At 44.2% G+C, this 12,513-nt stretch overlaps 1 protein-coding gene across 1 annotated transcript; it reads left to right on the plus strand.

Moving 5' to 3' along the window:
• Positions 1 to 5,743: 5,743 nt before the first annotated feature.
• Positions 5,744 to 12,513, plus strand: ACOD1 (aconitate decarboxylase 1). The gene is made up of 5 exons (XM_009809975.2): positions 5,744 to 5,755; positions 7,132 to 7,293; positions 8,410 to 8,499; positions 10,509 to 10,714; positions 11,559 to 12,513. The coding sequence occupies exons 1-5, from the start codon at positions 5,744 to 5,746 to the stop codon at positions 12,511 to 12,513; spliced, it is 1,425 nt and encodes a 474-aa protein (XP_009808277.2).

The raw sequence follows: 12,513 nt of genomic DNA on the forward strand, positions 1-12,513 counted from the left end.
GTTTTGCTGTATATGCTTTAGGTGTTATTTTAGCCCTTCCAGTGCAGGCGAAAGTTTGTAATGGCATCTGGGGTTCAAAATCCCTGAGTAATAGTTTAGATGCAGAGAGGCTCTTTTATCCCTTAATTAATGTTGAAGCCTTTCGTATACTAGATCTTGATACCTGCATCTCCCCACTGGACTGCCACCGCAGGCTTGCTGGGACCTGTTACGGACTGACATCTGGGCTCACTCTGAAATGATCAGGAGGGTCTCTTTGCTGAGTACCTTCCCGTGTACGATGCAGCAGCCCAGCACAGTGACTAACGCCTCGTTTGCACCGCTGGAGTTCCGCTGGTAATTTAATTAAAATTGCCACATCCCTTATATGTGCTCACACTGATTTGGTTTCCACTAATCAAACTCTGGATTTATGCTAGTCAAGTTTTATCATCTCCCCAAATGGCACAAGTCCTGTAATGACATCTGGCCTCATGTTGGCCACTTAATGTAAACATCATGACTGCTCTTTGATTAAGAGAGCAATGGGTGATACAGGCTGCCCCAGGCTGTCAAAACCATCAACAAACAGAAGTTATGGCAAAGTCTGTGCACATACAGAAAACCTACGTGGTCTCCTACACCTGCTGTTATTATCCAGACCAGAGGTCATGCCATATAGAAACCCTACAGCCAACTGCTACTAGCCCAGGTAACCTTATTTCTTTAGAAAACAGAGTGGGAAGCTACAGTGGGGTGAAGAAAAGCTTTGGGAACAAGACTGCGAGGCATCCCAGGGAGAAGTGGTGGTATCCCAGCATGCAGAGGCAATTCACAGGGGACTGGGGCTGGCTGTGTCACCCTCCCCTACACCTCCTCCTCCTCCTGAGCTGCCTTGCTGTGCACCCGAGGCAGCCGAGTATGGTGTAGCCCCTTGCACTGTCAGCATCTGAATGCTGGCACTAGTATTACAGGTAAAGGCTATAGTATGGGTGAGATCTAAAATTTACACTGTGTCAATGGGAATTTCATGGACCTGTGGTGTCTTCTCATGTTGTTATAGTTCAGGCCCCTTGACGCTACTCCATAAACGATGTTGAAGGGGCTTGCCTAATCATTCAGCAACACACTCTTTGGCTTCAAACATGCTTTCACTACTGGTGGAGCAGCTTGAGCTCATGGTATGTCTATATCGAAATGATCAATCTGTCTTGAACAAGATTCTACATGATTATCCCAGTTATGTCTGGTACTTCTATCTTACAGCTCAGGTAAACAAATCAGCGTCTACATTACAAGTTTAAAATGAACTGCGAGGACTTGCCTTTAGGAATAGCACCACTGATTTATGAAGGCGAGAAGAACAGTGTAACGTAGACCTGGTGCATTGACTCGTAGCAACCTTTACCAGCATACAGCCTGGCACTTCCCAGGTTTGCTGTGAGGAGTTTGAAAAAAGGAAACAAGGGTGTTGTAACTTCTCAGAGATTGCACTGCAGTTGTCACTAGTTGTGCAAGTAAGCAAGTAAGAGAACTACTATAGGCCAGAAATTTCCAGAATTATATGTTTCATGTGCAATCATTGCCTATTGCTTTTGCTGTGTATTGTTGCTGGCTGGCTCAGTAATTGCTGTTGGGGTGAACACGGGAAGGTAGGCCTAGGGAAAAAGAGGCACAGGGAACTATAACGGTAGTGGTGCGGAATTACAGGATCCCAGGATTTATGGCTGTTAACAGCATTTAGATCAAGCCACCTATTCCAGACCATTCGCTAAGACTCGTACCTCTTTACTATACTTAAAATATCCCAGTAGAGGGAAAAGGAGCAGGTTCTGCACTTGTAAGGTGTTTTCAGACCCTCAGCCATAGCAGAGGCTCTGTAAATAGAGCACATTGGCACCTGCCTCCCATTTTCTTATCTTGGCACAGCCCATGAACAAAGCTACATCTTAAAAGCTGCCTTAGCGAAAAGGAAGCCTGGCCTCTGTATTTTGTCATAATTTTTTATATTTCTTTAGAACAAAAGGAGCATAAGGCTAAGGCCAAAACTGCTTTCAGTTGCAAACATACAGCTTGCAGATGTGGGCAGAGTTTAGCCAAAAATAACTGGAGGCAAAAGAAAGAAAAAAGCAGCTTAAAAATGTGATGTCAGCAGGAGAAAATAGACTCTGTGGGGCACTGGTTTTCTAAAGCCTTGTTCTGTAATCAACACAGCTCATTACTGTAGCCGTGCACGATGTTGCAAATGGCATTTGGATGAACGCATTTTGTCTTTCCATCGTGCTCGCTACTTAACAAATCATCTGCCCAAATTGCTGAACCATACATATTGTGTCAAAGAAGAGGAAAGCAGCAGATTCCCTTTGTCAGAGTGGACAGCCTGTGCCAAACTCTCAGTCAGCGATTTTCAACCTTTTTCTGTTTAGACCCCTATGAATTCTCCTGTGGAGGTAGAGGACTTTGTATAGATGCTTCTTCCTCCTGCAGTGATAATCGTATTGCTTTCCTTTCCCTCCCAGTCTACAGCGTACACCTGACTCCGAGGTCTGCAGGCCACATTTTGGAAATCGGTCTCCTAAGCAATTTACAGTTTCACTTCATCCTATTTAAAAAAAGTCACTTTCTCATAATATCTCGGTTGAGTCCTTAAATAGTACTGATGTTACTATTGCAATGCATGGGACAATCCATCCTGCAATCGAGGTTGCAGAAGGAAGTGACCGCATATCTGAGGTCAGCTAGCAGCGTGTGACCGCACATCACATTGCAAGGCACATCACAGGTTCTGGCTCCCATCTGAATTCACTTTGGAGCCTCGACATGGGATTAAAGGCAGCTGGACCTCTGCACTTCTTTGCTGTAACAGGCTTTTCAAAGCATCGGGGTATAGTAAGACATTGTAAGCTGTAAGCTGTTGTATAGGCCTTGTTTTGAGGCACGATGCATGCTGAGGATGCAGTCCTGCAGGTTGACACTACACTATGCCTTTTAGAGATAAAAAGAGTTATGAGCCATTTTTGCCCCATTCTGGTTGTCGTCTTTCCAGTATAAAGCCATCTGTGTTAGAGCAGTCATTAGAGCAATAAATTAGATTAATCAGTGATTACATTACTGCATACTTACCAGCTGTTCAGCTGTATTCACTGTTCCCTCCATTGGAGTTGTCAGGGGAAATGAAAAGGGTCTCACATTGCTTCTTATGTTAGGAAAATTCCCCTTAACTGGCTGTGGGGCTGTTGTGTCTCCTTTGCACCATCCAGTAGCACAGAGGGGTCAAGGAGATATTTAAATTTCACTTTAGTCTCACTTGAGGAGGAGGAGGAAATGAGAAGCAGAATGGGACTATAAATGATGCCCCAAAGGCAAAGGAAAAAGACAACTGAAAGGGGACTGACTTCAGGGTTTGAATACCTTTTATTTAATATGTAATTTTCTGGTGATGAAACACTGTAAAAGGTTGCCCAGAGAGGCTGTGGAGTCTCCATCCTTGGAAGTATTCAAAACCCAGTTGGACACAGTGCTGGGTAACCTGCTCTGGGTGGCCTTGCTTGAGCAGGCGGCTTGGACCAGATGATCTCTGGAGGTCCCTTCCAACCTCAGCCACTCTGTGATTCTGTGGTTCTGTGTTTTAGATATTCTCTTCTCTTTTTCTGGAGGGAAAAGTGAGCTGAAAGAACAAAAGAGAAAGTTAAAAAAATCTTTCCCTTTTTCAGTCAAATAGCATTAACTTCTCTGAACCTTTCTAACTGTTACCAACCTTGTCAACGTGAGCAATCCCGATAGCTGGGCTGGATTAGTAAACTCCGCTATCAGCGCCAGATGTAATTCTTCAGCACATCCAGGCTACCTCTGAGGTTTTCCTTAGTGTGGAAACGAGGGGACAAGGAAGAAGCAGTGATGCACATTCCGGTTCTGTCTCCCCACGAGGTCAGGATTTGGCCAAAGCGCACACCTCACCCAGGAACTAGGAAATGCTGCTGGGATGTTTTATGTAGATGCAGATTATGCATGCATGAGTGAGGAAGCTGTGTATACTCATATAGAAATGTGTGTGGGAAGAGGTTTAGTAGCCATGCTGAACAGCTGCTCATATTTAAGAGAAAGACAGGACAAGGTTTTAAATGGAGCCTGCACATAAAGCAGTTAGCCCGTGCAGAAGTCTGTATGTGTTTGTAGGGCTGGGGTTTAGGAGTCCTGGGTCTCAGGCTCTTTGGCTACATCCGTGAACAGACACACTACTGCTTCTAACATTTAAGGCACTCTGTTACCCAACGCAATTTTCAGCATCAAGTCAGACACTTGAAGATGACGTCTAGAAGCAGAGCTGGCTCAAGGCACAGGCAAAATAGGCAAATGTCTGGATTAGAGTTTGCTGGGGAAGAGCTGATCCCCTCCCATCTCTTTTTACTTGCCCGTGCCCTCCCAGAATTTCACAGAATAGTGCTAGCCCTACTAGTGCGTCCCTCTGCTTGTGCTGCTAGATTTAATTTTGCATTTCTGAGGCAATGAAACTCACCTTTGGCTGACAGCTGAGAATCCCTAAGCGGGCTCTAGAGACAGCTCAGAAAGGGGTCTGCTCAGCATCAGCGCTGGCACGAGGAGGAGGAAGATTATGTGTCCAGGGACAGGAGTGGGGAAAGGACACAGCCTGAAACAGGACCTTTCAGTAGTAGTTAGAGCCACTCAAATCAATGTTTAACTTCACCTATAGACCCATGCTGATCACTACCTGGAAGCACTGAGGAGTTAGATCAGGCTTTACAAAGTTATTTGAGTCTAGGCTGAGTAAAGGGCTGAGGTTCCTAAAGTTTTAGGCAGTGCTTAAGCGTGGAAGTGCAAGACTGCAATTCTGAAGAGACTTGATATTTTGTTCCCTAATCCAGGAGGTTCCCAAACTTCAGACATCATACATTACTTTTTCACTTCAGAATTATTCAGTGGCCTCTCCTCATGTCCCTTTGGGGTCTGCTGCCTTCCTGATGGGCAGAGATTTCTCACCCACTATCTTGTAGTAATCTGGGATTCCCACAGAAGCAAAATCCCGAAACTGGTGGTGGGAGAAGTGCCTCCTTCCTCAGAGAAGACATCCTTGCCTGACATGCAGAAAACCTGCTAGTGCAAATGATAGCCTCACAGAGCGATTCATGCTGTTAAAACACTATTAAATGCCAAGAGCTGCCTTAATCCAATTTATGGTCTGAAATTCTTATGGCATACATCTCCCATGTCTGAATTGTATGTATTATAGAGGAGACAGATATAGTGAAAGAAGAAAAAAACAAAACAAACCAACAGCTTGTTTAACTTAAAACAGCCTTTTCCATCCTGTAGTCTAGTACTGGGCTGATTGCTCTCCCATCCATGGCATACTGTGGTTCTCCAAGGTCAGCCTGACACACCTGATGACCTCTTCTCTCCATGCTACCAAATCTAAGACACCAAATTAATATATCAGTCTCTATCTGGTAATAAAATATTACATATATCAGTTTACACAAGACATGTATGTGGCAGACAAAGTCCTATCACACGTGAACCAGCAGTTTATAGTACAGTTAGTCAGAGGAAAGTTGAAAGTGAAGAAAAAGGGACATTTCCAGGCAGAGGAGGAAATGGGCAGGACAAGATGAGCAAGAAAAAAGGCCTAATATTTCTTCCCCCACCCCAGACATATGTATATAAATAGTGAGGCAGTGATTTCCCCTGCTCACTGGCTGCCACTCATTTGCTGCATCTCTCTGGGACCACGCACCATCCCTCCAAGATGTGGGCAAAGGTACCGTCTTGTTTCTTTGCACTGTAAGATGCACTTTTCTGTTTAAGCTTTTGTATCCTTACTTTATATGTTTTGGTAGGTGTGCATCACACCATGGGATATGTGGTTCACCTGCTTTAAATGACTTATGTAGCTCAAGATAATCTTAACGCTTTAGTACAAAGCTGAGTGAGAACTTACTTACCTGAACTAATGGGTACAGTTCTGGTCACCATTGCCAGAAAAGAGAAACCCAATTGGAACAACGCAATGAAAAGCTACTAGTATAGTAGGGGTGAGCCTCTATTATAAAGCAGAGAGCAGCACAGTTTGGTTTCTTCAACGTCGCAAAATGAAGGCCAAGAGGAAATATCATCACTCTGTGTAGATATGTTCAGGGGAGCAGAGGAACGGGAAGGATGAGGGGAAATGGAAGGAGACAACTTCCAAAGAGATAGAAGAGCTATATTCAGTAACGCCAATTAAAAAAAAGCAAGTGTGTGTATAGCCTGGTTGTAAATAATATACGCCTCTGCAGGGAGAAGTTTCTAATGGTTGGAGAAGGGAAGTTCTAGATTAGTTTCTAATAGAGATATTAACAGCAGCTAACAGCTCCAGCCAAGAAGCAGCAGGCTGAGTTTGTGTAATGGGTCAATGCTCAATGGGAAAGCAAAAAAAAAAAAAAATTTCCCAGATCAGCAGGAGCCAGGAACAAGGAGCCACTGCTTTTCAAAGAGGTGAGATCTTGTCTTGGAGAAAAGCTGGGAGTCCAACTGGGCATGAATTCAATGGGATCTGGGAGCCAGGAGCAGCAAGTGCAAGGTAGGGATGCCAAGTCCCATCTCCCACTGAGCTCCAAGCTCAGCAAGGCTTGGGATGGTAATTCTGCTACTTAGGGAGATTAAATCTTGCCTGCTTGTGTAGTAATGGCTGCACTGGATTGAAATGCCACTTTCACACTGATTTCAAGAGCAATAAGAAGGTGCTATGGAAAGCCAGATCATTTTTTTGTTTCTATTTGTTTTATATGTGTGTGTGTGTGTGTGTGTGTGTAGATATAGATACAGATATCTTGCAAAGTTACATCATCTGCAGCGCTTACCCTCAAAGACTCAAGTCAGGGAGGAAGCAGCAGAAATACAGAACAGACAAGGAGACTGATTACAGTATAAATAAAATATAAATAACACTGTGGCATTTCTGGGAATAAAAAGAGGAAGAATTCAAACTTTTTGCTGATGCAATTCATGTAAGCAGGGGCAGGGCAAGAGAAATGGCCAGCATGCTAAATGCAGTAGCCCAAAACCAAAAGCAAAAAAGCAGAAGAAAGAAAAAAAAAATGTTTTCTTTACATGAAGAGAAATATCCACTACTTCTTTCTTTTTTTTCCCTCCTAGACAATTACAGGAAATTTTGCCAATGTGATTCATGGTTTGAATGCAAACCACTTGACAGACCAAGTCATTCAGAGAAGTAAGAGAATGATTCTGGATACTCTTGGAGTGGGGCTTCTGGGTACCAGCACTGAGGTCTGCCACAAAGTGACACAATACAGCAAGGTAAGGTGTCTGGCGTTCATAGCATACCCTAAGGTTTAGCTTTAAGAAAAGCAAGGGAAAATTTGGGCTACAAGGGATAAACTTTGTCATGGTGAAATTCTTTTGGGGATGGAAAGAGAGACACAGTGTTCTTCCCACTGGAGACAGGGAAACTTCATTGCTCGAGTTACTTTTAACTCTGGATGGGCACAAGTCTATGTAACAGACTGTATGATAAGACCCCTTACTGCAAGCACAGTTAATTAAGAATCCCTTCCTTTCTTTCACCTATGAGACTATTAAAAACACCAGCAAAGCAAACATCACTTACCACCAGCCTTGCAAAAATAAAGGACTGTTAAGGGGATGGAGAGTTAGGAGTGTGTTACTCCAGTCCATAAAACATAATTGTTGTCTGAGGTACATTGGTCATGTTTCTCCTTCAGTCATGTTCTCCTTAAACTAGGGGAGTACTTGACCTTGAGGAGAAGCCTTCCCAACACAGAAGCACACCAACAAGGAGTTTAGCCCACTGTTTTGTCATTCAGACCCGCATAGTTTGACTCAGGCTTCAGAGCTCTGTGTGCCGGTAAGTCTCTTCACACAGAGATACCCCTTCCCAAACCATGGTAGTTTGTGCCCTTTTATTTAGTTCAGTGAAGATCTCTTCATTGGCTAAAAGATCTGCACAGCAAAAGGAAAAGAGCGGAGCCCTCTATAGCATGAGGATATCAGCATCAGGAGGCCATGTGTCATTTACCCAGGGCCTACTAAAATGCAGAAAATCAGAACATTTAACTGGAGATCTTCCCCAACAAGATGATGACAGTCCTGAGGGAAGTGCCGATGGGCGGTGAGAAGGCACGTCAGTGGCCAGAGGTTGTGTGAAGGTACTGAATGGCCAGGTGGATGGTGTTGGTCTGCCCCCTGAGGTCTGTTTGGGTGGAAAAAGCCCTTGACATAAGCCAACAGGAAACCGAGTTTCTTTTCATACTTTCCGATAGAAAATATTTTTCTCATGAAAGGGAACAGTTGGGTCCCAAAAGGGTATGGTCTAATCTCGGTTACATCAGAGACATGGTGCACATTCATGCTTGGGTTCAGGACTTTGAATTAATTTATGTCAATTTCTTTCAGATCTACAGCTCAAATATATCCAGTACCATCTGGGGCCACTTGGATTTCCGACTGCCTCCTCTGTATGCAGCTTTTGTGAACGGAGTGGCTGTAAGGGATGCTCTTTTATCTGCTCTTAAATCACACTATTTGATACGATTCTCACTCTAGAGAGAACAGAATACTCCTAAAATCTTAGTTTACTTTATCCTTGTGCCTGAAGCCTGCTACAAAACTTTCCTAGACTGTTCTACTAATGTGCTTCAGCTTTCTTCCAATGCGACTGGACTCAAGGTATAATATATATCTGATCCAACTCAGCAACATCCCTTACCTTTAATGTGGGTCTTGGGACTGTTTTCAAAGGTCAGAACTCCACAGCTTGTTACAACCTTGCTACAGCCGCATTACAGAAACATACTCTAGCTCTCACTGATTTCACCAGGATCCAAATTTCACCCCAACTGGCAAAGTATAGTTACAGAAAAACACAAATACAGACAGATCCACATATACAGACACTCACAAAATATCACAAGGTGATTTAATCTTTAGTCATGCAGTTTGCAAAAGCCAATTATATATTTTGGACAAATACTTTGTCAGTAAAGCAATAACTGACTCCTCAGACATTTGTCTAAATTCAGATTTAGGCTGAAGCCATTTGAAATCGAAAGATGTGCCAGAGGTCAAGTAGACAAATTTGGCAATTATGCATAACTAGGGAAGGGGACCAACCAAGGAAATGGTAATATTAAGCCTATCATCTAAATCAGTGTGGCAACAAAATCAGAGGTCCAATTTGACACCTCATTTCCAATGTAGAGAAAATTACCTTGGAAATGAGATCTGGTACCTCTCAGCTCCTAGCAGCCCGTGCAATATTCAAATCTGGCTGTTAGCATGTGTGAGATCATTTCAGTTTACATTTCGGTCACAGGTCAATTCTAAGCGCTTATTGAAGACACCAGAAACACAGTTTACCGGGTATTGGGCACAACTGTCCTTACCGGCACTGCAGGGCATCTTCCCAGCTGGCATCAAAGTTCTTCAAGGCAGGGACTGGGTTTTCTCCCATCTGTTCAGGAGCGCAGTCCTCAGAAGTGTGTATTCCCAGTATTACAGGTCAAGACCCGAGCGCTGGGGAGCCTAACCACATTCCCAGTTTGCTCTCAAATAAGACAAGGGTGAATAGGTGTGAAAGTTCAGCTTTTGAGGCATTATTATGTTATTAAAGGCTGTCACTGATGCCCTCAATTCCTTGGAGGTTCTCAAAACTTTGGGGGGGATTCCAACAGGCACTACATTGCCAACACTGAGTGCACTGCTGGGAGCAGTCTGCTGCTGGAACAGCAGCTGTATGCCACGCTGGGAATGCCCCAAATCTTCCCGAGCAGCTGGGCTCTGGGCATGGGAAAGAGGAGGCACCTCTCTGGATAGTCTCAAGGGCTCAGCAGCTCATCCCAGTTTTAAGACTGTAGCTGTCTCCAACTCCCAGCAACCCCAGGGAGTCTGGTTCCTTGTGTGACAGGTCTTGTTTCGACATGCTGAAAATTCAGGCTAAAGCCTCGTGTACATTTGCAGGCTTGTGCCTGTTGCCTCTGGGTGGTTGCACGAGAGAAGTTGTTCTGATGATACAACTTTCAGTGAGCAGTACGGATTCGACTGCTACAGCTTTAATGGGGTGAGCCCTAACGGCAGCATCAGTTGCAGCACAGGGGAATTAGTTTTGTTATGTTTATATACTGTTTTGGGGGAAGTGAAAATTCACCATTCACATGGTGGACCTAGAACTGCTGCTTTAATTATACCAGTCTAATTAAAGCAGCAAAAGCCTGTTGTAGGAAAGAAGACTCGTTGTCCTATTGGTTCTAGACTGGTGCAATCTGAATTAGAATTATAATCCTTTGAGGCAAGATTTGCATTGCATTGCCACTTCTCACCGAGCCATGTTGGGAGTAAAGGTCTTAAAAGAAAAACTTTTCAAGTTTTGCTTTCGAAGGAAAACCTAGTTTTTCAGTTCTTTTTTATACCAGTTACAGTAGTTTAATTTGACTGAGCCAATCTTGCCAAGTCAGAGTTTATTTCTGATGACAAGTCAAGGCTTGTCTTTCCATTAGGTGCACTCAATGGATTTTGACGATACGTGGCATCCAGCCACACACCCATCCGGGGCTGTGCTCCCTGCCGTGATCGCACTCTCAGAGACCCTTCCTCAGAAGCAAAAATTCTCAGGTCTCGATCTGCTCTTAGCTTTCAATGTGGGAATCGAAGTGCAAGGCAGGCTGCTGCGCTTCTCCAGCGAAGCCAGGAATATTCCAAAAAGGTACATAGAAATGATTCAAGTAGAAAGTTTTGTGGAAGGGTTTTTTCCTTGGTGTTAATATACTTAACTAAATGCCAGTTAAAATACAAATGGCACAGTTAATCATATTTTCTATGTTGTTTGTCTGGAAATTTAGGAAAGGTTGATCTTAAGCATAAATACACTTACGTGACTCTTTACGGCTTATCTAATAATAGATTTCTCCTTGAGAGCATTGGTCAGTTTACAAGGAGGTGGTGATGATCTCCCTATTTATTAAAAACAGCAGCAAAAGGGCAATGTTTAACAGCAGAGGTCTCAGGCTTTCATGAATACAGATGATCATGCCTCACTTGCAAACAGTGTCTTGCTCTCAGCAGAAAGGAGTCACTGGTGCTGGGCTCCGAGCAGAGCCCAAGAAGGTGGGGTGTGCTTAGGGGAAAGCCTTGAAGTGTGGGATGGACTAGATGTCTTCTTGATATTTTCTGTGTGTTCCTTCTACCAGTTTTGCAAAACGGATTCACGATAACAAAACTTGCCCCCCCCCAATATGTATAATTTATAGATGACTATAAACTGTGACGCTTTTGCCATTATTCTGTTCAGTATGCCTTCAGCTATGAGCAGTTCTAACATTTCAATTGCTTTCTGGGAAGGACCTGTTGTAAGTGGTACTATTCCAGTTTAACTTGTTCCTGGGGAAAACAACAACTTTTTCTATTAGGACCGCACATGAATTCTGAATGCATGTTTCTTTATGGTCCAATCCGTCTTCCACAGCAGTGAAAGGAAATTGGAGCTTGTGTATATAGTGAATTCAGGTGCCTTTTTGAAATATGGTAACGAAGATACTCTGTTTTCTCAGGTTTCACCCACCAACTGTGGTTGGTACGATGGGGAGTGCAGCAGCTTGTGCTAAACTGCTAGCGCTTGACCAGATGAAATGTAAAAACGCCTTGGCTATTGCTGCCTCCTATGCAGGTGCCCCGCTGGCTAATGCAGCAACCCAAACAAAGCCCCTCCACGTTGGCAATGCTGCCAAGCATGGACTGGAAGCAGCTTGCTTAGCATCACAGGGCCTTCAAGGAAACAAACAGATCTTGGACATGGAGTCGGGGATAGGTGCCTTTTATACAGATTACAACCCACAGACTCTGCCAACCTTGCAGTCCTATCCCTGGCTGTTGGACCAGCAAGATGTGGCCATCAAACGCTTTCCTGCTCATCTTGGAACGCACTGGGTGGCTGATGCAGCATCCTCTGTTAGGAGGAAGCTTGTGGAGAGCAGTGACAACTTGCTCCCACTTGATAAAATTGAGAAAGTCATTCTCAAAGTCCCAGAGGTCAAATACGTGAACAGACCCAGTCCTACCTCAGAGCATGAAGCTCGACACTCCTTCCAGTTTGTTGCATGCTCTGCTTTGCTGGATGGCAGCATGTCAGTCCAGTCCTTCGCCAGTGAGAAGGTTCACCGGCCAGCCTTGCGGGAGCTCCTCTGCAAAACACATCTGGAGCACCCTCCTGATAACACACCTAGCTTTGAGAGTCTTTACTGTGAAGTGAGTGTTGTACTTCGGGATGGCAACATGATCAGCGACCGCTGCGATACATTCTATGGGCACTGGAGGAAACCCCTAGAAAAGGAGGACTTGGAGAAAAAGTTTCAGTCCAATGCCTCCAGCGTCCTGCCTGCAGAAGCCATAGAAGGCATTATAGAGACTGTGTACAATCTGGAAAAAGTAGAGGACTGTTCTGTACTAAGTACATTTTTATCAGGACAGTCAGCTAGAGCGCTTCCGGAGAAGCGGCGCTCGCTTTGA

This window comes from Gavia stellata, chromosome 1, assembly GCF_030936135.1.
Source record: "Gavia stellata isolate bGavSte3 chromosome 1, bGavSte3.hap2, whole genome shotgun sequence".
NCBI lineage: Eukaryota > Metazoa > Chordata > Aves > Gaviiformes > Gaviidae > Gavia > Gavia stellata.

Excerpts from the sequence above, each read along its gene's own strand:
- ACOD1 (XM_009809975.2), top strand. Across the intron at positions 7,294-8,409 it reads AAGTGACACAATACAGCAAG|ATCTACAGCTCAAATATATC; the intron begins GTAAGGTGTCTG and ends AATTTCTTTCAG. Across the intron at positions 10,715-11,558 it reads GCCAGGAATATTCCAAAAAG|GTTTCACCCACCAACTGTGG; the intron begins GTACATAGAAAT and ends CTGTTTTCTCAG.